The sequence below is a fragment of the Setaria viridis genome, chromosome 7 (assembly GCF_005286985.2).
Source record: "Setaria viridis chromosome 7, Setaria_viridis_v4.0, whole genome shotgun sequence".
Lineage (NCBI taxonomy): Eukaryota > Viridiplantae > Streptophyta > Magnoliopsida > Poales > Poaceae > Setaria > Setaria viridis.
The window spans coordinates 24425442-24450921 of NC_048269.2; the positions used below are offsets into that span (position 1 = coordinate 24425442).

At 45.7% G+C, this 25480-nt stretch overlaps 3 protein-coding genes across 11 annotated transcripts; 1 reads left to right on the forward strand and 2 right to left on the reverse strand.

Moving 5' to 3' along the window:
• Window positions 1-1587: 1587 nt before the first annotated feature.
• LOC117863773 (psbQ-like protein 3, chloroplastic) lies at window positions 1588-3516 on the forward strand. The gene is made up of 2 exons (XM_034747615.2): window positions 1588-3178; window positions 3277-3516. Exons 1-2 carry the CDS (start codon window positions 2726-2728, stop codon window positions 3373-3375), a joined length of 552 nt encoding a protein of 183 aa, XP_034603506.1. The 5' UTR covers window positions 1588-2725; the 3' UTR covers window positions 3376-3516.
• On the reverse strand, window positions 3482-8859 carry LOC117863772 (uncharacterized). 2 transcript variants are annotated; one of them, XM_034747612.2, is made up of 9 exons: window positions 8339-8852; window positions 7199-7675; window positions 6870-6969; window positions 5781-5849; window positions 5419-5530; window positions 4585-4673; window positions 4311-4372; window positions 4088-4184; window positions 3482-3961 (listed from the first exon to the last, which is right to left on the reverse strand). In XM_034747612.2, exons 2-9 carry the CDS (start codon window positions 7495-7497, stop codon window positions 3911-3913), a joined length of 879 nt encoding a protein of 292 aa, XP_034603503.1. In that variant the 5' UTR covers window positions 7498-7675; window positions 8339-8852; the 3' UTR covers window positions 3482-3910. The 2 variants fall into 2 exon arrangements, with proteins under 2 accessions (XP_034603503.1, XP_034603504.1); XM_034747613.2 differs by lacking the exon at window positions 3482-3961 and having other exon boundaries at window positions 4085-4224; window positions 8339-8859.
• Window positions 8860-14190: 5331 nt separating this feature from the next.
• LOC117865205 (regulator of nonsense transcripts UPF2) lies at window positions 14191-23904 on the reverse strand. Of its 8 annotated transcripts, none has more exons than XM_034749347.2 (18): window positions 23763-23904; window positions 23043-23156; window positions 22818-22896; window positions 22164-22232; window positions 21102-21304; window positions 20479-20820; window positions 19920-20024; window positions 19667-19794; window positions 19091-19261; window positions 18897-18978; window positions 18196-18450; window positions 17912-18109; window positions 17684-17785; window positions 17250-17501; window positions 16921-17139; window positions 16376-16546; window positions 15755-15940; window positions 14191-15611 (listed from the first exon to the last, which is right to left on the reverse strand). In XM_034749347.2, exons 2-18 carry the CDS (start codon window positions 23118-23120, stop codon window positions 14628-14630), a joined length of 3624 nt encoding a protein of 1207 aa, XP_034605238.1. In that variant the 5' UTR covers window positions 23121-23156; window positions 23763-23904; the 3' UTR covers window positions 14191-14627. The 8 variants fall into 8 exon arrangements, with proteins under 8 accessions (XP_034605238.1, XP_034605239.1, XP_034605237.1 ...); XM_034749348.2 differs by having other exon boundaries at window positions 18196-18447; window positions 22818-22899; XM_034749346.2 differs by having other exon boundaries at window positions 22818-22899.
• Between the last annotated feature and the right edge of the window lie 1576 nt (window positions 23905-25480).

The window sequence follows — 25480 nt, forward strand, 5'->3', positions numbered from 1 at the left end:
CAAACTGACAAGGTTTCAGCTTAACTAGTAGCACTAGCAGAGAAGCACCAAAGGCCCTCCATGTAGTTTCTGTAGCACTAGCTGGGCTCATTCATGGTGTGAAAATAAAGGTAGAGTAGCAGAGAAGCTTAGACGAACCAATAAACTTTTGTCCTAGACCTTTTCTTTATTGCTATACATACTGACATCATTGGTCGTTGCTTATTTGTTAATCAAAGAGTTAAAAATCACTTTGTTATACCGGTACAATAGAGTGGTATAAACCATTTCCCCTTTGGATGCAGAGCAATTGGATGCAGAGCATTTCCCCTTTTTACTAGTCAAACACATAAAGTTGTGAAAAAATTGTACTGCCTAATTTTCCCTGTACAATAGATGTTTGTAACCCTTCATAAAACTGTCAAACTGACCCAGGTCGTGAACTAACTAACAATAATCGAAATGGAAGAATCAATTTGGTCGGTTAACTATGCATTCCTCCCAATCATGTCGCTTGTGCAGAGGTTCTTTGCTGGACAAAGATAGCGCACCTGTGTGTGGGTACTGTGGCTGGCGATTTAGCCTAACCTGCTAATGGGAGGAGGACGGCGCGAGGGGCCTGGATCTAGCGCCTCCCTGCAGATCAAGCAAGAAGAAGGGTTGAAGGCCGACAGCTCCGTCTCCTCGGTACCACCCCTGCAGATCGGGATGAGTTGATGAGGAGAAGAAGGGGAGGGGTAATCTGGAGGGGATGGAAGGTGGGAGGTGCAAGAAGAGTACCTGGATCTGCCGCCGTTGTTGGAGGAGAGCGGCGGGAGCGGGGGTTGCGGCAGACGGTGCTGGCACCGGCGGCGTCGCCGGAGCAAAGGCACAAGGGGCTCCGGACTCGGCGGTAGATGGAAGAGCGGCGGATCCACGGACTTGGTGGCGTATCCAGAGAGGGCAATCGGCAGGGACGCAGGGTGGGGCGGCTCGCGACTCGGCGACTCGCGTGCGGGGTGCTGGCCGCATGATGTGGGAGGCCAACCCGCCCCCGACCCGCATTTCAGTACACCCAACCCACCCCAACCCATTAACCTCTGGTACCCATTCCTACCCATCCTAACAAAACCCGCGCGTGGACCCGCCCCACTAGCAGGGATACGCCACATGGATTTGACAGGTCTTAATGACGAGCCCATGCTGCGTTTCGCCTTTCGGCACCCATCACCAGCAGATGAAGCTCCCGGGTTTTCTTTTGAAGCGGTTGTTGGTAGAGCCAGGGCTTTAGGCTTTGCCGAGCCGGGAGCGATCGCAGCAGGTGCGTCGTCCCCGCGCAAGCAAGCAGTCAAAGTGAGGCGTCCCATCATCGGGCGCGTTAGCTGGCGGTGTGTGCTAGCCTGAAACCTGTGCTAATGTAAAGCCCGGACCGGACACGTATCGGGAGCAGAGTAGCCTGAATGCCTCTGATCCGGGGGCGCTTGTTTGTGTGGAAGTCACGAAACCATGTAGCGAGACGACAACGTTGCCTGGTGCTGCTACGGTGCCAGCGTATCATGTGCGTGTCTGTCTGTTCCAACATCCAATTCCAAGTGGACGTCACGGCCACCCCCCACGTCAAAAGCGAACCGCGCTGCCACGCTGGTGCGCAGGCGCCCCGCGCCCAGCGGGCGGGCGGCGGGCGCTGGCCGCTGGGCGCCGCCGGCCGGGGGGAGCCGAGCCGTTTCCTTCCCCCGTTGTGCCGCGAAACATGGGGCCTCGCGGGCCGAGGGCCTGGGAGGGCACGACGACGACGAGCCTGCTGGACTGGATTGGGCTTTCAAAATTCAAATGCAGCCGGTCTAGTGACTGACTGTGCATCTAACGGGCTGATCCGCCGCGGGGCCCTGCCGGTCCGGCCTTGTCCAGCAAAGGTCCAATTTTGATCCACGAACATTCTTTGAACATTCCCTCTTCGAGTCCTGAATGCGGCTGACAAAGCTCTGCGGGGGATCACGCGTGCGACCGTAAGCAGTCTAGTCGTAGAAATCACTTCCGGCGACGGGGGCTCTCCCCGCCTTGCCCTTTGGCCATCGGTGTCGCCAGAGTACCCGCCACCGCCAGTCCGCCTCAGCCAGTCGAAGGCGCGATAAGTCGTTAACTCCGTCGTTGCAGGCCGGGGCTCCCCCGTCGTACCCCTGATCCGCCTGTGTGTTTTTTTGGCGCAGTTGTCTTACCGGCGCTGTAAAATCGCATGCTAATCTAGCACAACATCGCACAATACTGGCAATTACCTGTATTTGGGTCCTTCTAAAAGACAATACCTGTATCTGCGGGGATACGAAAACTCGCTAGAGTATCCAGTGAGTTTTGGTCATCCTCATGATGGAAGGAAGTAAGAAAACTTTCTGCCCCGCGGTCTGATCATTCCCTCGAACAAGCTACGTAGTTCTAAAGAAGCTGTCGAATTTTAAAGCGAAAGACCATCTAGGTAGAGGAATATCGTAACGGCGATATAGGTAGAGTAGAGGGCCGACCCAGCCGAATCTCCTTTTTCTTCCATCACACAAGGTGTCAGCAACATCAATCAGAAAAGGTCTATCAAGTAATCTTTCAGAACCACCGCGTCTGATGTGGTGCAGAGCAACTGGTAACGTTCAGGCAGGAACATCACCATGTCGACCATTACACTTGTCCGCTGCGTTATCCGAAATACCTGGCCGAGCACACCTTACCCCGTCGAGAACCCAAAGCAGGGCTACGCTGCACCACGGTCCCGAGCACGGCAATGGCATCGCGGCTCGCCGTCCGGGCGCCCTCCGCGACCCTGTCACGGGCCGAAAACACGTCCCCGGGCCCCAAGCCACCGAGCAACAGCGGGCAGAAGCACAAGAGATCAGCCACCACCAGCCGGAGGCTTGCAACGACGGCGGCGGCGCTCCTGGCGTCCCGGCTGCTGGCGCCCGCGGCGAGCATCGCCGCCGGCGCGTTCGACCTGCGGCTCACGCTGCCGGAGCAGTCCAGCGAGGAGGCCGAGGCCGTGGTGCGGACCCACGCGCGGAACCTGCTGCAGGTGAAGCAGTTCGTCGACGCCGGGGCGTGGCGGGAGCTGCAGGCGGCGCTGCGCGCCAGCGCGTCCAACCTCAAGCAGGACCTGTACGCCATCATCCAGGCCAGGCCAGGGGACCAGCGCCCCGAGCTCCGCAGGCTCTACTCCGACCTCTTCAACAGCGTCACCAGCGTCAGTAAACCACATCGCCATCAAGATTTGAGGTGACCAACTGAACTGACCATGGCAATACGGCATTGCTCATCTTGTTCTGCTGTTTGTGTACGCAGCTGGACTACGCGGCCAGAGACAAGGACGAGGTCCAGGTGCGGCAATACTACGGCAACATCGTCTCCGCCCTCGACGAGATTTTCGCCAAGATCATGTAGTTGCTCATACCTTTATCTAGGATAGATGGAGAATGGATTTTTTTTTTTAAAAAAGGAAAACTTGGAACTTGTACTGGAAGTACATTCACACGCAGAGAGCAACAAATGGCGACCAGCAAAAAGGGCTTTCATTCTTGCTAATTGCTATGTAGCTAGTTCTTCTGAAGGAACTGTTTAGCTAGTTCTTGTGAACTTCCTCTGCTACATCTATTTACCCTACCATCTTAAGGAGGAACACAAAAGAATCGAAGTTATTTACAGGTGCAGCAATGCCAGAAAAACTGCAGTTCCTGAAACCCACGTCTGTTCAGCCACCAATGTTTAAGGCATGTTGCAGAGGGCAGTTTGGAGGCCGGGGCAGCAGAATGGTTTCAGTGACCTCTCCTTTTGCTTCCAGATAGAGAAAGCAGGGATCCTGGCTGAATGACGGCCCTATCGATCGCCATTTGGTGAGCAAAATGAAGCAGTACTTCTCCATATGGTCCATCGATCTACTGATAAAAGTCTGCCTAAACTGAAACTTGCTGGCAGTGACCTACCATCCTCTTGGCTCCTCCTTCAAATGGTTGCTTCCAAGAACTTGGTCCTAAGAAGGAATCATAAATTGGGTAGTCCGTCAACAACAGCACAAGTGTATTTTGACGTTTGAAACAATTAATGAAAGAACCTGATATCACAACTTCACAAGGCCAAAGGTGCTTCAAATTCTCACCATTGAAATGCCAGGAAGCACGAAGCTAGCAAGACTTTCATTCACTGAGACGCGAAGCGGAGGCATCTTGGTACTCATTCCAGGCAGTTGGGTAGTGCTGTTTATAGAAAAGGCATCATTAGCAGCAGGAGCAGCAGCTGTATCACAAAAGCAAACCTTTCCAAGCATTACTTAATCTTCTTGCAACTGAACTGCAAAGGCATTTGAGATCGATAATGCTTACATATGTTGAAGATCATTAATGTTCCTCTTTGCCCGATGGAAGAGATCAATGTTGTTCTGAGCCTGCAAGGGAGAACAAAAGATATAACTATAAATAATGCTAGGGATATATTATATGGGGGAAAATGCTCCAGATGCAGTCTAACTAAAATTGAGGGGGTTATGCTATACTAAAAAAATTATGCTTTTCTAATCAGATGTGCATTTCATCCTAATATAGAAGAATAGGAATGATGAACTGTAAATGGAGTAAAGTAGCAAAGAACCATACAAACCTGAAATGTCAGAATATTTGTTTCTATTTGATTAAGAAGCCAATTATTTTCCTCCAGTAGATGCTGCACTGGACGGTCTATCTCAGAGGCTACATGAAGGAAAATATGGCATGGTCATATTATATTACAAACAAGCATCGTCTAAATCTTGCCAAACTTCAGGACATGAATCTGCTATAGCGCACTACTGAAAATTACAAGGATCTCAAGTGCAATTTATATGATAAAACTCTGCAGATCACATGAAATCAATTGATTTACAGTATGTTAAGCCAGGGCGAAATGGCACGTTACACGTTGGAATGTAATTTCAAGTGAATTCAGGGAAGTCCACTGAACATTATGACAGGATCAATATGTGCAGTTATCTTTGCAGTTTAATGGAAAAATGGTTCTTAGTACTAGAAAGCTGTGTAGTCCCAAATTTGTTCTAATAAGTTTCACATATCCCAATCTACTCTCATGCATGTTCTTGAAACAGTAAATATCCGAAGTGTCAAGTTTTTTATCCCTTTCTGTCACTTGACACAAGAAACTGCTACAATATATACGACAATATGCATCCAAGACTTACAGGCAAAAAGATATGCATTCAACATTATATTAAATATCAAGCTCCAATGGAGTTCCTACCTGCGATAAACTTAGCAATGGAGTCAATAAGAAGTCAAATAGTTCAGTCACTCTAGTATTTAGGAGTAGTATTTACCCTCAAAGTGAAAATTTTAAACACCAGAGTATAATACTGATAATGGCACGTGGCCATTAACAGAAGATAACAACGAGATAAATGGAAGCAATCAATTAGACTTGATACTCAAGTGACCTACCAACCTCCAGATACAAACAGATTGTTTTGAACATTATGCGGCACAAATGAATTGGCTCTCATGCCAGTTTGAAGAGGACGATTTGCTCCCCATAGTGCAGGCTCTACAAATTTATCCTGATAAACAACAATAACTGGCACCAGTTAAAAATATACGAACACAGGTAGTATATGAATAGAACCGATAAATAACTGAAATCGTGTATATTAACATTTCTTATACTTTCAATCCCCTCAAAAATTGTTTTTTGAAAAGCACCTTAACTTCTCAAAGTGAATTATTGTATTCTTTTATCTAATCATTGGCGGTAAATAAAAGGAGCACAATAAGGAACAAAGTTCATCAAACAGAAAAGGATAATGGTACCTTTCTTTCTTTTATATTTCTGCCTGTATGGTGTTCTTGAGGCTTCCTTCGCCTTGTATTTACTTTCTTCTACAAGATTTCCAAATTATTGATATTAAATAAAATAAGGAAAATAATTAAGTCAGATACAAAGTGCACATTTAAGAAAATACATATTGGTCCAGAAATGCATCTGTCTTTGTTGTTTAGCTACCGATGTTTCTGATGGAACTTAAAGATTAAAACTGATTTTAGTTCAATGCAAAATATACATTGAACGAACAAGTTATCCTACCTTAGTTTTGGGATCTGAATTGTACAATATCCATTATATCAATCAAAAGGAATATGTAAGTTAGGGGCCTGTTTATGTTAGGAATAGAGCTATTGCAACTAATATAGAACCAAAAAGACGGAATACTGCCAACTAAGAGATGCATGCTTTATCATGAAATAAGGACATCCTGTCTCCTGATAGCTCGTCTTTTTTCTTCAAAAATACAAATCAACAGCAATTTAATAATAGATCAAAATGATACAGTGATTGCCAACTCAGGTCTCACTATGATCATGGTCCAAAACGCACAAATCCTATTGTTTATATATAGATTGAGAATAAGTTTGTCTATCATTCATACTAGTATATGCACACATGATTATTGGAATTCTATTCAGATCAATCTTCAGATGTAGTGTAAGTTTTGGCATGCTAACTCAAAAAACAGATCAAGGAAGAAAGGAACGATGCATGTTTATACCCACGAAAGTGATTGATTATTTATGAACTTTTTGCACAGGTTGCATATATTCAGTGTTCAGGCAGATAGCATACTTATAATCAGAAAAGAAAAGAAAAGGGTAGCATCTTTATAATCAACAACAACAACATAGCCTTTTAGTCCCAAGCAAGTTGGGGTAGGCTAGAGTTGAAACCCAACAAGAGCCACAAACCAGGGTTCGAGCACATTAATAGCTATTTTCCAAGCACTCCTATCTAGGGCTAAATCTTTGGGTAGCATATTTATAATCAGAAGAAAGAAAGAAAAAAGACATTTTTCAGTACAAGGAATAACATTGTACAAAAATCTGTAGAGATTAGAGGCTGCTTACCCCTACCCACTGGCACCTCATTGCAACGTCTCTTACTGTCTTGTTTGGTAATGATGCTGCTATCTTTATATACTTCATGATGCCTTGTTCATGAACATATCTGAGAGTTTTTCATGGTTGTACACCCAGAAAAAAACAAAGGGATAGCAATGAATCAATGGTCCCAAACTCCAAAAAAATATTTAAAAAAATCTGTGGAAGCATTGTTCGGATCATCTGAATCCATTGGACACAGCAGTAAGATAAAATTAAACAATAGAGGCCACAAGTTATGAAAGGAACAGAGTTGTAAAACAGTAGATATGCATGTGATAGTTGAGAAAGCTTACTTCTCCAGGCCATCTCTCAGAATTTGAAGCTCAAGATGTGTCCAATCCGCAGCCAGCGGCGCTCCGTATTTGAGGTTGGGTCCGGGATCAGCTGGCAAATTAGATGAACCAGTAGAAACAACCACTGAAGGTGTGCTGCTCAACATCCCCACGCTGGCATCCATTCCAGTGGAACAATCCAGGTACGCTGGCATGCTTCCTGACCCACTAGTGGTTGGGCTTGGCTGAAATGAAACTACATGCTGGTTGCAGAGTGATTGGGAAAACGCCCCAAAATTCATATTAGGATCGTCTGCCATTTGCAAGCAGAGCAAATTTTCCAGAACAGATTTAGGAATTTCCAGCCTATAAGAAAGCTCTCTGAGCTCCAAACAACTTATGAAATGGCAGTATCAGATGAGAGGTCAGTTTAACTAGCTACAGGTTGCACTGCATTTTCACACAATCTGAACGAGTTTTGGCTAGTGCACCAAGAACCTGCAGATGACATTAAATATGTTAAAAGAAAGTTAGCCTTCCAAACAAATAGATTAGAATTAAGAAGAAGAAACTAAAAATTTCTCTGCTGAGACTGCCAGGGAATAAAGAGGCTCAGAAACAGATCTTTCACTTTGCAAATACCCAATTGAAAACTGCAACCCTCTGTCAGTTTTGTAACCAAAGGAATTCTCATAACGTACGAGGAACACAACATTAGAACATGGAAGAATCAAACCGGTAGGGAAAATCAGGCATAAATGAGTAGCCTGCATGCAAATCCTCGAAACAACAAAGGTAAGACCATCAAAGAAACAAATCAAAAAAGGAAATTGTGGACAGGGACCTGGCCAACCTACCCCCCTGCAGTTCGTAAGTACTAGAAAATGACCTAGAAAATCCAAATCTAGAAGCGATAATGATTAGTTGTACATAAAGTCGGACCCCGCCAATCAACTGCGGCCGTACAATATCCATGCAAAACCCTGTCAACGAACTGAATTTTCACGCCGAGAGTTCATGCCAAACCCAAAACTTTTTAACCGCGCACGATTCCGGCGAGGGTACCAATCCAAGAAAAACGACGGCGGCCCCGATCCTACGGGAACCAGATCAAGCAGCAGGAAGCACAGGCGCAGCAAGAATCCGGGTCGACAAACTTACCCAGGCCAAATCCGATCTACTATCTGCTCTCGCGCGGCAGCAGGCAGGGACCCCCACCGGAGAAGCCAAGCTCCAGCCGGTTTGATCCTCGCCTGCCTCCCTCACCAGGTGCGCGTTGGATCGTGTGGTGCGGCGGTGTGCTTGGTGGCGATGGTGGTGGTGGTGGTGGAATGCAGTTTGCTTCTTTAAATGGTGCCGCCCAGCTTTGCGCGCTCCAATGGGAGGGACGGGGAGAGGCCACAGCCGAAAAAGCGGCGGCCCCGCCGCACCAGTAAACCGTATATGCCTCTCACTCTGGCCTCTCCAAAAGCAGAGGTCGTGTGCCAATTTAACAACTTGCGCACGCAAAAAGAATCTGAGATCGAGGGAAGGAAGCGGTCTCTCTGTTGGGATGGAATTCACCAGAGCAGCTGCCTGGTGCTCTGCTAGTACGGGGAAGGGGGCGGCACCGGCAATGGCCTCCGAACAATAATTGCCACTATTGGGTTGTAGCCTAGGTTCCCCCCTCGTCTTCCCCCTTTCCTCTCTCGGTTAGTTCCAGCTCTCTCGTGCCAGGAAAGCAACACGCCCATCCTATTTAAAAACCCAAGCTTTTCCCATTAAAAAAAAACAAGCTTTTTCTCAGTTTTGCACTTCCAACTCAGCCTGATAAAGTTGCATTGCGGTTGTTATGTGTTTGTTTTCATCCGCCTTCCGTCCAAACCAAGAGCATAAAAGGTGAAGGCAAAACAAAGAAGCAAAAATATACATCATTTTTATTATTTTTTTTAAAAAGATCATTTTTATTAATTAGACTTCCCTTTTATCAATATACGAATTTCAACTAGAATTATGCCCCCTGCGGCTTGGTAGCTCCAAGCTTTTATGAAAGGCGAGTTGCAAGAGGGCGTTTATTCCATTAAAATTCATGAAGTCTTATTTTGTAGTTTGTTTATTACATGAATGGAATTTTCTCTCTTTCGAAGAGCAAATTCAACTGAATGATATAACTCCTATGGTTTGGTACCGCTAAAATATGTAGGAAACTTCCTAGTCAATTTGTGGTTTTTTAGTTACGGGACAAAACTTTCAAATGCATGACAACAAACTAGAAAAGCCAAAAAATTCTACTATAAAATTCAAATGTCAACTAAACTTTTAAAATTGTACCACTGCTGCCCTCCCTCCTCCCTTGCAAGGAAAAATTTGACAAAAAAGGATTTGTGGCCAGGTGTCTTTAAATCTTCAATCGGGGGAAGAGTAGACGTGCTTATGTCAAATGGGTTGTATGGATTCTACTAGGAAGAGAGAGGGATAGCCCAATGATGAAAAAAAAGACATGAGCTCCAATGAAATCTGGATGATCGGCGTTTTGATATAAGAGATCGTTTTGGTTGTTGCTTCATTTTTCCGGACTTTTATCAGGCAATCACGGTAAATGTTGGATACGGAGTACATTGGTCTGGCACACCCTCTAGAATCCAATTCTCTCAGCTTGGTCCAAAGATATCAGTGACTATATTTTTCTTCAAAAAAATATGATAATAGTGTAATACCTGCATGGTATCATATCAGATACCTTGGGAGTGGAAGATGGACCCATATCTCCAAAAAGACTTTTAACTATCAGCTAAAAGTAGTTTTTATTTTAATATAGTCACAAGGGTGAAGCCTTTGAGCCCTCTCTTCCTCTTCCTAAATTTGCATGTCCTTTCTTCTCCAGTGACCCAACCTAAAATCTGCAAGCCCCTCTTTTAAAAATCCCCTTTTGTTGTTTTTTCTAGTGCAACCTGAGACTGAGTGGCCGTTCCATTCCCCCGCAGAACCTCGCCTTTTGATCTGAATGTGGACTTGGAATCGGATCCTACTAATTTTCTGAGAACCAAAACTAAGATCGCGTTCGCTATTTGGGCGTGACTCAGCGACTCCAATTACCATTGAGCAGGCGGAATCTGCCCCCGGGCCCCATCTGCCACGCACGAAGATTCACTGCGATCGATCGCGGCCGTGCGAAAGCCGAGCCCCCAGTGATCCCACGGACGGGGGCCTCCGAAAGTTGAGACAAACTGGCTCTAGGCGATACCACCCACAGTAACCAAAAGTTTTAGCCGCGTCATGTCAGGCAAAGGCCTGGGCCATGTGACCGTGTGTGTATGGAATCAGTTCGGTGGAGCAATCGAGTGCATCAGGGAGTAAGTGGCCCGTGTTATTGGCTAGTCGTATTGTAGCTGGAATATATGGGATGTGAATCGATCGACAGCCTCCTTCAGATTTTTGCTGGGAGGGAGGGAGGGATCTGGTTCGCGCTCCGTCGGCACGTGTCAAAGCTCGGACCTGTGGCTCCGGAATCCGGGCAGCTCGTTCGTCCGTCCCCCGCAACCCGCCGGTGTGGCGTCCGGCGCGTTTCCGTCTGGAATTCGCGTGGGCATCGTTCGTCGACGGTCCTCGCCCACCTCAAAAGCTTCGGAGCAGGGGCGGGGCGGCGCCCGCGGGCAGGGAACCCAGCGGCCGGGCGACGCGCGTGACCGTTGGTGCCGCGCGCACGCGTGCATTTCCCCTCAAGGAGCGGGGCGCGGGCACGGGATCACGCGGCCACCCTCGCCCCGGGTCCCTGGACGAGGCGATCGAGCCGGGGGTTGGTTTCTGGCAATAATTGGTCGCGAGCGCGCCGGCGGGCGGCGGCTGGAGAAAACGGCGAGGGGGGATCCACCACCCCACTCCACCTCGTTTCGGGCGGGTGGTGGCATGTATAAATTTGGATCGCCGGGCCAGCACACCAACCCCGCGCGCTCCGGTCCGGCGGCGCGCGCGCGACCGCAAGCGACAGCGGGGGGGCGTTCACACACACGCCGCCACGGGCGCGTGCAGCGCACACGGCAAGTGGCCCGTGCCCGCGCGCGATGGGAGAGCGCGGAAAGCGGCCGGCCGTTCCATTCCGTGCCATGACCTCTTTTTTTTGGAGAGAGATGTTGGATGTGCAATGCGTCTGGTCGCGCGCATTATTGTGAGGAGACCGGAGAGCCTGGCCGGGCCGGGCGGTCCCAGCTTGGCGTGGCGGTGGCGGTGGCCGGTAAAGAATTATTAGCGTTCGTCGTCCTTGGCTGGCACTGGCAGAGGGTGCGCCGTGGATCGATGGATAAGGCTCGACAGGAGGAGGAGGAGGCTGCTGCTGCACAGTGCACGCTGGCTTTTTAAGTGGCAAACCTGGCCGTTTTGGCGGCTGCAGATCTCCGGTGATGAGGCCAACGTGTTAAACGTTGGCGCATGGCTCGTGACGCATGGCGTGCTGCACCGTCACGTGTCGCCGAGATCTGGTCTCTCCAGCCTTTTTTCTCTGTATGGTCTGGGCTGGAACACGTCGTGTTTTGTCCCAGGAGTTGTACCGTACAGCAGATTCGTGCAACGAAGTCATGTTGCTCTCTGCCTCTCTGGTCACCCTGGATTTGAGAATTGAATTTCAGATGCTCGACCCGGAACGCAAATATTGCTCGTGCTAATTCGTACTAGCTGTAGCTGACTAGCTGAGTGCCAACTTCCTTGCAGAATCTTCAGTTCCAGCTGAAAGGGCTTGGACTACTTTACAGATCTGCCCATACTTCCCCTTTATTTTCCTTCTCGGAGAGGCCACGATGTGTGTGCGTGCGTGTTTTCTTTCTTTCTTTACTACTAGTATACTTCCTTTTGCTCTACCGGAAATTCGACCTCTCTTTCCCCACAAAAGAAAATCTGGGCGATCGTGGGAAACGTACGGGCGCATATTAAACTGCGGCGGGCCCCAACTCAACTCGCCGGAATTGCAATGCAGCGCTGGTTGTCACTAACCAAGCAGCAGCTGCTGCTGCACAGGCACAACACTCGCCAGTGACTGAAAGAAAGGTGCAGTGCGGTAGACTACTACTACTGGTAAGTAGCCCTGGCCCAGCATTGTTTCGGCCTGCCTTTTTTCTGGGTGGTCCCTCCGAGGTGGGAGCTCGGGCCCACCAACCCGTCCTCTTCCCCCCGAAATGGCGAGGCGGCCCATCAGCCCATCGCACCCACTAGCACTAAGCAAGCAGCAGTCACGCGCATGTGTGCTGCTGTTCCTTCCCCCACAGCCACATCCACTTCGTCGCAAGGCACCGTCCCCAGTTCACCACCCTCTCGTCTCGACCGAAGAACAACACGGCTCGGGCAACGGCAACGACGTTTCCATATTCGACCTGCGCCGTCTTCCTCGGCAACGCATCATCAGATGACGACGACGATCCACGCGAGCCCGCAGGAGGCACCACTGCAGCCAGCGATGTAGTTGCAGACTCAGCGATCAGCGTCACCGCCCCTGTGGCACCGAGCCGGGGCAGGGCAGGACGGCGACCGAACGAGCGAGCCACGAGTCAAGTCGCCGGCGACAGGCCGGACCCGATCGACGCACACTATGCCTTACGCGCAAAGCAAAGCACATCACTAACCATAGGCCGTAGCCAACGCAACAGAGGGAAAAGAACAGGAAAAAGATTAGAGAAGAAAAAATCGCTTTTGCACATCGAGGCCACCTGAGAGGCCGGCGGCCGGCGCCGATATTATACTTGGCGCCTCGCTGGCTTTATCCAACCGGGACGAACGGGGGGAGCAGTCGAGCAGATAGAGGGGGAGCGAGTGAAAACTGAAAAGAGGGAGCAGGAGCCACCAGTCCACCACCGATCCGACGCCTGAAGCTGGCCAGGATCCGGCGGCTTTATTCGGTCCGGCCCACCGCCAAAAAGACGCGGAGCAAATCTTATATTCCGGCAACACGAGGCTGAACCCCAACTTGCCGCGGAATCTAACGGCTCCTTCCTCCCCTTTCAGATCCCTCCAAGAGTCAAAACCACGCAAAAGCCGCGGGGATGGATGGATGGATGGATGCACAGGCGCGCGATCGGCCGAGGAGGAGCACATCAGATTCCTTGGAGGAGGACGGGAAAAGGAGAGGAAAAGGCTCTGGCCTGCGGGGGTTGGGCGCGAGTGACACCGTGACAGAATCCACTCCGGGGCGCGGAGATTCCAGAGGCCACCCAGATACTATTCGCTTCCTCCCTTTACCGGCAGTGGCCCTGGTGCTCCCGCAACTATGGATGGCAGGCCTTCCTCCCTGCCCCGGCAACTTGCTCGCCGTCGCTGTGCCAGTCCCTGGATCCCTTGCCCCTGCAGCTATGGATGATGATGCGGGTGAGGGGCGTTGCCGCCGGCATGGATCCGATCCGCCGAGCCGGGAGCTCTGGCGATTCCTCCATATCCGGGTAAAGGAGGCGTCGAGATCGATTCCGTTGGGGTGTTTCTCCATCCGGGGGCGGGGTCGGCATTGTATTCGCTTCTTCTTGAACCAACGACAGGGCTCTTGCACTTATCCGGAAACACAGAGAGGCTGATTCTCCTTAGGATCTAGGCGCTGAGGCCACTTGGTGCTCGTGCAGGTCCGAAGAACAGGGGCCACGAGCTCACGAAGCGCGGTGGATTCCAGGCGGCAATCATGGGATGGGCGCGTCGCGAGATGCCCTTTCATGTGCTTCCACAGGCGCCGGACGTAACGTCCGGCACGGGCGCACGGCGCAGCGGGTTCGTGCGCGCTGCGGTGGGCGACGCCCGGGCAATTGGGGCACTGCCGCGCGACCCCATTGGGCGAGACCGGCTGGCATCGGGCTCGTCTCTCCCGGTCAGCCGGGTGCCCTCGCTTTGCAATTGCTGGGCGCGCGCAGAGGAGCTCGAGCTCATGGCAGACATGCACGGATTGCAGTATACAGGGAAAAGCCAATCATGGAGCGGGAGAAAGGGTAGGGGAATAAACGAGCTGGAATGATAGGAGGCACCGGGAGCATGTGCAGCGTAAATGGGTAAAAGGGCACTGAGAAGCGACCGGAGTTGAAAATGTACTAGGATTCTCGCGCTCAGATCTTGCGCCCATAAACCATCCTGACACCTGACATCGAGAGCAAACATACAAGTCAACTGTTCAAGGTGCAAGGTCACGTTCTAAAAGCTCACCACTCGCCAGGTCCAGGTTTCCATTGCCAGGTAGCAGTTGAGCGCCTGGATACGCACTTACCAGATCTCAGGTAGTGAAAACGTCTTATGTACATGCAAAGCTAACCCTTTGTTACGGAGATAACACTGACTTAACATACCACCACCATCCTGAAGGGTGCAACTACTAAGGCAATCATTTTCGCGTCATCGACTAAATACTATACACCGTCTTAGGTTAGAGGTGGAGAGCTTGGATCGATCGAGCAGTTCCACATTCATGGGATGGTATTGCGGCAACAAACTATGAACGATGAATGCAGTGCCATGCTCACCTTCTTCCATAGCCACGGTAGAACCCACCAGCAACCCAGTAGTGCCGCCGAACGCCTCCAACTCTGTTTGGACCAACCCAGCTAACACGCCCCGGCCATCCAGCAAGAGGCATGTTGCCGCTTCCTCCTTGGTCCCAGTCCCCGCCTTGCAGCGACCCTGCGTCCAGCTCTTCCTCCCTTTCGTTGTACTCAAGAATTTTCCGCTTGATGTTCTGCATCTCCTCGAGCTCAGCAGCACTCTGCTGCTTCGTGCTCTGCACGAGTGGGCAGTCCCCGGGGATGAGCATTTGCTTCGTCTGCTGCTTATGCCCTCTCTTCACAAGCACCTTGACGCGCACGTCGCCGAGATCACCAGGTTTGCCAATCTCACCGTCACCACACACATTTTCTTTGTCCGTTGCTTCAATGGCCATCAAGTCCTTTGACCCCTCAAAGGCATTCATTGGTATCGTCATGTTCACAGTGGGCCTAGCCAGCTCCAACTTACGTGACTCCAAGCTTTCCTGAAGAATGGCTTTCAGTTCTCTGTCAAAGTCTTCTTGTTCCTTAGCATCAACTTGCACCACCTTCCGTCGAACCTCAACAGTTCCTTCTTCATCTGAACCAACAGGTGCATCAATGTCCTCACTGTGGTCTTCATTTTCCAACCTGTCATCTAATGTTTCCTCGTACGGAAAACTTTCCCCGTCTTCATGTCCACTACGGTATCTGCTTCTGCTATCTGAAGAGCTCTCACTATCTCCTATGTCTTCATGGCCCTTAACATTTTTCTTAGGTCTATTTGCTACCCTCTTGCCATTTGTATCAAAAGCAGCATTTTCAGATTGTTTCAACCGCGATTCACTGTCCAAGTGCCTTTTGTCTCCACCTTTCTCAACTGCCATCACACGCTCATTTTCTTCAAGCTCAACAAGCGCATCATTTAATCCTTCTATGGATGAATGCCTCGTCATTTTGGGTCGTAACTCAGCAAACATATCCTGCAGCACATATAAATAATTTTAGAAGTCATGCCTGACTTTTCAGTGAGTCAAGACAAAACTATTGTGGAGCCTAGACCCTACTTATCATGCCTTGGATTTGCAACCTTAACAAGTTCCTGACGTTTATAATTAGAACTAACCTGAACATCAAATTCTACATCAAGTGGTAACGGCCCTTTTCTGAGAGCATATCTTTGAAAAAGTAGCAAAAATCTGTCAAGCCTTCTTTTTGAAGAGCCTCTAGAAAAATGGTGACCACAAGTCTGTAGAAGTGTAACGATCAGCCTGATCCTGAAACAATCTTCCGGGGGATCCAGCAGATCTTGCTGCACAAGATACAAACGAAGTACATTTTTATACAAATAAATAATAAATGAGGATGTATAGATTTTATTTTAAAACATATACACCCATAAAGCCTTAGAGATGAGGAACGAGAAATAAAATTCAGCACCATTTTTTAACTACGCAAAATGCAAAACCAGAATTCTAGACATCAAGCATGCAAAGGAAAAATGTGTGTCTTATATACAGTTTTGGGAGAAAACAAAAAAATATGCATATAAAGTGCTTAAGAATGCCACAACCAAAATTCAATTTTTTCAATAATTGTATCTTAACAAGTGTGTGCAGTTTTTTTCTTAAAAAATATTAAATCAGGTAAAATGCTGGCACTTCCAAACTTCATAAGCAAATCTCCAAATTATTGAAAGAGTGATACCAATGGCAAGTTGTATAGGGTTTTATTAAGTATTATTTACCTCAGGTGTTCCATGACCAAATATAGTAAGAAGGTTTAGTGTCTCAAATATAACTGATGAATCAATATACTCATAGTTATATAGATCCCCAAGAAACCGCATATGGGCAAGGCGTTGCTGCTGCATCGCATAGTCGTTTAGCTCAAGTCCAACTCTAATCTCCTCTAGAACCTGCATCGGGATAAAAAGGTAGTAAATCTTGAGTAAGTTTGCAAATGAATTAAATGAAGTTCACATCATGTTTCAAGTTGTTGCATATGCAGATACCAGATTATTTAAGAGAGACTAGACTATCAATATGCTTTTAAGCTCGAATATAGATGATAACTAATGCTGAATCAGGACATGGATGAAGAAAGTGTACATCTACTAAGATTTGTTTTGAGACAGATTACACACAATGAAGCAATAAATAAGTCAAGCGCCAAACTCAGAGAGTACAAATAAAGAGATTTTGTAACAGTAGAAACGTGCATGATTCCCTTCCACTACTACTTTCTACTGGATGTTTGGAAGAGTTTGCCATTTCAACTAAAGTAACTCACCTCATCTACCACTGTCACAGCAAAGTCATGATGATAGTGACTAAGACTAGCAGTGAGTAAAGCAATCAGGTGAACATGGCTATACTTTCCCTTGTGAACCTTTAGAAAACACTTCACAAGGTACTGTTCACAGTCTGCCCAAGACAACTTGAGCAATTGAAGAAGAACATGTTGAACAGTAGATTTGTCAAGATCGGAGAAAAGTAACCTCCTTATGTACTGCATGCATTGAAAATAATTAGTATATTATGCATCGAAGTTTATGTACAAGTAGCCAGAATTTAAAGACTCTGGAGGAAAACAAATCAGATAAGAAATGATAATCTTACTTGATGTAGAGGTGGCCGAAGTTTAGAGACTCTGGAAGATCTTTCTGGAGGTTTACATAGGTAATAGGCATTTTCTACAAGTGTGCTATGGTGTGCATCCAAATTCTTGACATTTTTCAATCTCTTCAGTATCTCCAACATGTTTGACATGCGAATTGTAGTTTCTGGCAAGCGATAAAGAAAGCGTCCACAGGTCTCAAGAAGATTGCAGGCCACATCAATGTTATGATGTGTGAAATCATCTAAGCAAGCCTGAAGATACAGAAGGATTGCAAGACTAAGTTAAGTTCATAGTAATTCAACATAATAAAAACATAAAACAGTTAGCTTATGTGAAGTAAAACATAAACAAAACCACAAGAAAATTTAAGAATTCCAGTGAAGTAAACAGGCAAATACTAATTCCATATTGATCTATATGTAGATGTGTATACCTTCAAACAGCCAAAAACAAGGCATGAAGGCGCAATTTTGAATTTGCACAACTCCCCAATAAATCGAATGTTTCTAATTTTAGTTTCAATTTTGATCTGATCCTGAAAAGGAAACACAGACGATAAGCAAAGTTATTCTTGACTCTAGAACTGTAAGATGTATTATCATGGACCAAAGCAAGCTATATCATGGTATCAAATGATAGTGTGCTATTAATATGAACAAACCTTCTTATTTATCAAAAAATTAAACTCCTCTTCAAGCATTGACAATAGCATACTCGGAAGATTCTTCATAAATGGCGACAAGGTGGCAACTAATCGGGAATAGTAAGGTAGCAGTTCCAAAGAAGTCCTTGGAACACTGAATAAGGCCCGCACAAGTTTCTTCCTGTTTGCTTTAGAATTCAGGTAGCAAAACTCTACCTGGAAAAAGGTAAACGAGTTTAAGAATAAGGGGGGCATAATTGTCTCATGTGTGCAGACATACAAAACAAAGCATCTGTTCTTACTGCCAATTGATCAACTAGATCACGGCTACCACATCTTGGCAACTTCTGCAGCAGGCTATCCAAGCTTGCACCATCTACGCCTCGTACTTTCTCTCTTTCAGTATCTCCTTTCCTGCCAACAATCATTTCTTCAGATGTTTCTTTATCCACTCTTTCTTTTTCAGTGTTCACTCTATTCTTGTGCTCCACATTTGTTTTTCCACCGGATTGATGTTCAGTATCTTGTACTTCAGTCTCTGACTGCATGGTACACTCCTAATGAAACAAAATCAGTAAGCTTAGTAGTTAGTAAAGACAAAAACTGGGTAAAAACAAGTTGGGGGTGGTGTCAAATAATAGAAATATTCACCCCCTCTTCAAACAAAAATGTTGAAAGAGGGAACATAATTACAAAACATGGTAGTTATAAAAGTGAATGGAAATACCCCCAAAAAGATCATGCAGTGGAGGAGTGTGCGAGGGCCTAGAAAATAGTATTAAGGAAGTAAGGGAAAGAACTGAAAGACAAAGGACTGTCTGTGCTACCAAAGAGGCAAAACCTAAAATGGGGGGAAAAAGGAAAAGGTGAGAAGAAAGAAGATCGATAGCAGCAAAATGAGAAGTCACCATGACAATGTTTGAAAGTTCAGCTTATCAAGCCAAAATCAAACCTTGAATTAATTCCTGAAAATAGATACAAGTGCAAAGTATGAGAGATTTACATTAGATTGCTGGTGAACCTTTCCATGCTGCTCTGCCAATGTTGGTTCAGCTTGTCCCAGTAGTACAGCAGGCACAAATGATCTGCTCAAAATATATGGGTTACGCAGGTGAAAATTAAAATCACATGATGGAATTACTAACAATTCTGTACCCTGTAGAGGGATGTAAAATATGATTTAGTCCAAGGAAAAACCTGAGATCAGGTAAAGATTCATAGAAAGCCTTGGTGTCCTCATCATCCCATATATGTTGTACCACAGAGGATTCTTTCTCAGAAGTGGTTAAGTCAGTGCCTGTGGTAATCCTTGTTGTATGTCCATCTTCCGGCATAACAGGAGGCTGCATACCAAGAGCTTCAGCTAAGCTACAAGACAGTATATTCAAAATATTTGTCAGCAATATGCACAGGGATGTATATGATCCTACCACTGACTATTCTAGCAATGAGTGAAAGATATAGTTTGTTTCTTTCTTTACTTCATGTAATAACTAGAAATAATATTCTTTAAGAGAATATGAACTAAGATGACCCCCAAAAGCTGCTATCATATGTAGACTACCATGGTGGCAACTATGCTGATCTCCCAAAAATGCAAGTAGTTCAGAAATCCAGATTTTTGTTTTCTTAATACTTGCAGACTGAAAAGTATGATAATTATTTTTCAATTCAGTGAACTAAATAAAGGGATACTTGTGAAAATACATAACCAATTATTATTAATTAATAAAGGAATGAAACAAGCTGCTGTTGCTCAGGAGGATAACTCACGAGGAAACACAGTGCAATAACTGATCAAAAGATCTTCGCAGATTCTCATATGAGGCAGTATTCTCATCGCTGAGTTCTCCTTTGGCATTCAAAATTTTTGCATTTTCCAATTCCATCACACGAAGAGACTGTAGAATTGAGTTGGTTGTTAATGTAATGAGATGGTAGAGTAACACATGCACTGAAAAATACAGTAGGTTCCCCCTGCTGTATTTCTCTAAAACTACCAAGTTAACAAAGAAAATGTAATTACCGCATGTTCTGACAAGAGAAGTTCGCTTGCTGCATCATAGTAAGAGCAAAAGGCTTTCTTAAAGAATATCTTCTGATCAAAAGTAATATTGAGGCCGGTAAAGAACTGCAGCGAACAAAATAAATGTAATCAGTAGCCATAACTCAAAAGAACTGTTCCAGGTGGTAGTAATAAACCTAAGATATGGAAAGCATGGTGCCTTGATGGTATTCAGGCACAATACTTCAGTATATCACTTTGCATACATCATTGTGCCACAAATAAAAGTCTAGGTGAATGAATGAGAATTTTTTTCCATGACTACGGACATAGAGAGACATTAATCAAATTATCTTCCAGTATAATTTCATGGAATTCCCCAAAACTCGGCATGTTAGCATTTTCCCTCCTGGCCTCCAGAATATTACTAGAAAATACGCTGCTAAGTTGCTACAGGTAGAGATCTCCTGTGCCATCTTTTTGTATGATCAGCAAACAGATGATAGTGAAACACGGGGGCCTCCCGCGCTGTATAGTTTTTTTTAAAAAAAAGACAATAGTGAAACTACAATTTCCAAACCTCATCATAAGCATCTTGCTCATGTTGTTGCAGTCCAAGAAAAGATTTTCCTTGACGAGCAAAACTAGCAAGGAGAGACAAATTTGTCTGCGTTGTTTCCCGATCCTTCAAATGCTCCAGTGATGTAAGACCCTTTATAATGGTTGTGAAAGTACTAACATCTTCAAAAATTCCAACAAAATACAGTTCCATTAGAAGTTTAAGAGTGCTTCTCTTCTTCATGGCTCTTGCATTCTTGTCTAAATCTGGTTCTCCAGACATCTCAGGATAGAAGGTCTTCAAGAGTCCTTGAATAAGGCAAGGAGAGAAGTCCATGTATCTTTGATGGAGTAGCGAGCAAATCTACATTACATGAGATTCACTATAAGATTAATAGTATGCAGATAAGTACAATATCGCTAAGGAATTAAAGTATATAACAAAATGTGTAATGCTGCACACTGCACAAGCACAGTGCAGCAACATGCTTCACTTATACAGAACAAATAGCTAATCCATGTATGGAAATAAACCTTATGCAGGAATATATGATGAGCAGGGCTGAAAGCCTGAACTAAGTGTATATTTTGAGAATTGGTATTGACTAAGTAAATCAGATATTCATACTGGAGTACTGTACATACCTGAACTGCAGCTTGTATGTCAGTAGAACGGAGCTTGGCAGTACAAATGTAAGAAACTGCTTCACCGACAAATTTGCTCAAGTTTACAGTTTTCAGTTCTTCCATTAACCCGTCCTTTACTTCATCATTTATCACTTTGAGTTTCTTGATAATTGTTGTATTGCGTTTAATACTGGAATCAAGAGTCCTTATGTGATTTGCATCTGAAATGAAAAATTAGTTCACATCATCATCCATGTATGTCAGATGTCAAGATTGATTAATCAAAACAGTAACCATCATCTCTGGTACAAAAAAAAAGAGTTTTAGAATAGATAAACAAGCAAGCATGCAACTATCAGGCCAAGTTCCAATAGCAATACACTGGGGAGTTGTTTGGTTGCTGAAATAGAGGTGGGAATGGGAAATGTTGACTGAGGTTAACTAAATCCATTGTTTGGTTGAAGGTTTAGTCATATCAAGTTCTTTGTTACCAAAAAAATTAAAAAAAAGAAATGAAATAAAGGGTGCTGTTGGATAGTAGACTAGCATTTTTGTGTCTATCCTCAGGCAAAGTGATTAACATAGCAATCTAGTGTGCCAAAGCAAGAAATATGTTTTAGAATTTTTCTCCCCTGACAAAAGAGCAAAGAAACCAACCAAGAAGCTAGGTTCCCTGGTCTACAGTCCAAATGTCCAATTTTCCCCTAAGAAATGCTGGAGAAAGATTTAAGCAGATCCTATTTAACTACACAAGTGAAGCAGCTGCTTTGATGTGATTAGATGAGCAAGGGCAGCCTCTTTTATCAATGTGGCTAGCACTTCTAGTCCTTTAAAATTTACAGGGAACATAGAGCTTCTTTACGGTCCTTGGAAAGGTACCTAGAGGTCCAAAAGTATAGCTTGAGATTGGTACCTCAGATACCAAAAGTTGTATGGTACCTAAGGTGCCAAATTATGGTACATCATAAGTTACAATTAGCAGTACCTCTTCGTAGTTGGTACTTGGGACCTCTACAAGGATAGTAAAAAAAAAAGCTCAGGTACATGTGAAACAAACAATACAAATATTGCCTTATATACCCTCAGTAAGGACTCTGCTTAGTTCCTTTAGGTACCAGCTCAACATTTTCACAGATATGCATCGATGTACTGCACATAAAAAGGACTATGATACCAATTAGGCCTTGAAAAGATTCATGTGTCAAGCAAAGGTGAACATTTTAGAGCTGCACATAATGTAGACTTCTTAGGAAGACAAAGGAATGCGTGCATGAAACATGTTTGTTCTGAAAAGACATCCAAGTGCACCTTAAGCTTGAGAGTAATTGGCTAATTGCAAGTCTAAGCCAAAAGAATAGTTTGAAGCAAACAGATCTCCATAGACAGAAAATGATTAAAACCTAGACTTATAAAGAAACAGCCAGATGGCGCTAGAAGATGACAGAAGGAGCAAGTGGCCCAGACGACCTGCACCAGATAGTGTTGTATTAATGAAGAAAGGTATGATGTAGGGAAATTAAATCCATAACTATGAGATAAACGTGCACTGACAGTTGTACAAGCAAAAAAAAAAATACATTGGCAGTTCATTTAAGTGGTATTTGGTGAATGACTTAAACAAGGACTTGCTTAGTTGCATATCAGTTTGGCCTTGTTGAAAACTATTAGAGACATAAACACACATTGCAGCAATTTCCATAAAATGAGTCACTGCTCAAAGAAAACGGATAATACCAGGCCTTTCAGGGTTTAGGTTACTCTGGCGAAGAGCAGCCTTTAAATCAATAAGCCTTTTGTATTCTTCAAGACGGGCCTTCTGCAGACAATCAGTTATTACTTATTAGGATAAATAGAACATCTTGATCCAAGGCACACAGTAGAATGGTAAAGTATCATGAACTTTTCGATAAATTTAAAACCAGTCAATTCATGTTGCCACTTGAGATATATCAGAGTCACCTCATCCTCTTGATTACTGCGATGCTCCTCTTCATCTTGCTTGCTTCCCGTGCAGCTCTCCTCTTCTGTATTCTCCATTTATTCCACCAGCCAAACGTCAACAATCATGCAAAGCTGCCAACCAAACACATTAACACCCCAGTACTTCTCCTGAAGTTATCGATTACGCAATCGGTACGTAGAGCTCTGTTATAAATAAGGTAACTATGGACACTAAAAAATGCCACAAATGAAAACAAAATCCCCTGTGTTAAAGCAAACAGAAGCATTTCAAAACTATAAGAACTGCCAAGTGTTCGAATATTTATGAATCCTCCCAACAGTACAGCACATGTCACCCGACTAATCGAACTGGAACGAGGAAACTGGAGCAAAGGATCAACTGCCTGCACTCGTGCATATTACAGTTTACAGTAGCGCCGCACAATTCTGAACTGTGAGAGGCGAAGGATTCGCTAGGTTTAGGTAAGCCCAGTTTAAACCACCGCGAATCAAAATAACACGCGCTGGTTTAAGCGGCGTCGCCGCGACCTAAAATTTTTTCGCAAAACCGCGCAAAAAATCCGAAGGGGAAAGGTGATCATAGCAAGTGGGAGCGCCTGAACCTAGCGGGGAAAAGCTGTCAGAATGGCGCTACATTCCGAGGCCAGCCGATGCGTCGAACCCGACGCCGGAGTTCGAGCGATTAGCCCGAGAAACAAGGAGGGGGCGGATGCTTACCGTCGGGGTGGCGGTTGCCGGCGACGAGCGCGACGCTGCGAGGGCTCGGCCGGGTCGGAGTCGGACAGTAGGAGGAAAGGGGAGAACTGTAGAACCGCGGAGCGGTGCCTTTTTTATTTTTTAGCCATTTTTCGAAAGATTCTCACGGATACGTCTATGGCGGAATCAATTCTAAAAATGGATCCTTAGCTTGACGTCATCCACACTGGCACCAAGCTTACACGTCTCGGCGCCAGCCACGCCAAGATCCATGCGCAGCTGATGACGCGGATGCCGACATGACGAGGGCTTGGCACCATCCATGATGGTGCCAAGCCTTAGCGCCGTGGATCTTGGCGCCAAGCTTGGCGCCATCATGAATGGTGCTGAGCAATTTTGCCTCCTGACGTTTTGACTTAGGACATGAACTTCTTGTCACAAAGATCCGAGTTCAAACCCTAAGTAGCATTTAGTTAACCTCAATATCAGATATCCCAACAACAGAACGGCAAGAACTATGCTATGCGGAGTTCAGTTCAGAACTTGCTTTGGACAAAAAGAAAAGGAAATGCTCAATTCAGAAGGAGAAGTCATAAAATTCACGAAAAATGAGAATACTTGCGTAGGTTTGAACGGGCCTCAATCTCAAGGATCTGCAGCCCAATCAGCAGCCGAGAAGATCAGCAGTACGTAACGTGGTGGCTGGTTTCTTCACTACGTTTGTTTGGACCTGCTTGGACCATGATTGATTACATCGTAGTCCGTCGAAGCCCTTTCACCACTAATTTCACGGCAAATTAATGTGGTGTTTGGTTCTTTAGTCCGAACTAAAATTCATTTCATGTCATATCAAATATTTGGACATTAATTAGGAGGACTAAATATGAACTAATTATAAAACTAATTACATAGAAGGAAGCAGGAGAAAAAAAAATGTAGGAAAAAAGATTCAACACAAGGGTTTGAACTTAGATCTTTAGGATAAGAAGCCCATATCCTAACCAGTTGAACTAAAGTGTAGTTTGTTGCACACTCCTCGGAATAATTATACTTGTTTCTCGTTCGAAACACCAGGAGGTAAAATTGCTCGGCACCATCCATGGCGCCGAGATCTACGGCGCCAAGCCCCCGCCATGTCGACATCCGCGTCAGCAGCTGCGCATGGACCTTAGCGCCAAGATGGCTAGCGCCGAGACGTATAAGCTTGGCGCCAAGCTAAGGGTCCATTTTTGGAATTGGTTCCGTCAGGAGCGTATTTGTGAGAATTTTTCGAAAAAGACTAAAAAAACAAAAAAAAAGTCAGCCGCGGAGCGTAGTAGTGGAATGAGACTAATGGGCCTTGGTAGGCTTCGATTTATCTGACTGGAAACTCTTGGGCTTATGCTTAACACATCAAGGGGCCCAGTCTTTTCATGCTTCGTCCGGCTGCCCGCGCGACGTCGTTAGCATTCTCGCGGGCCGTGCGGCCCAGCATGGCGATGGTGCGTGTTACTCCCTTCGTTTCAAATTGGAGAGGTCGTTTTGGTTCTTCAGGTTCATATAAGTATATATAAATATCTATGCACCTAGAAAAGTCAAACGACCTGCAATTTGGAACAGAGGGAGTAGCATATTTAAAGCTCCCCCGATAGTTAAAAATTGGCGCCACGGTATCGAATACCACTTCTCAGTTCTCACCCAGAAATGGACTTCTTGTCGTCTTATTTTCTTCATTGGATCTGACACAGAATTTGTTTAAC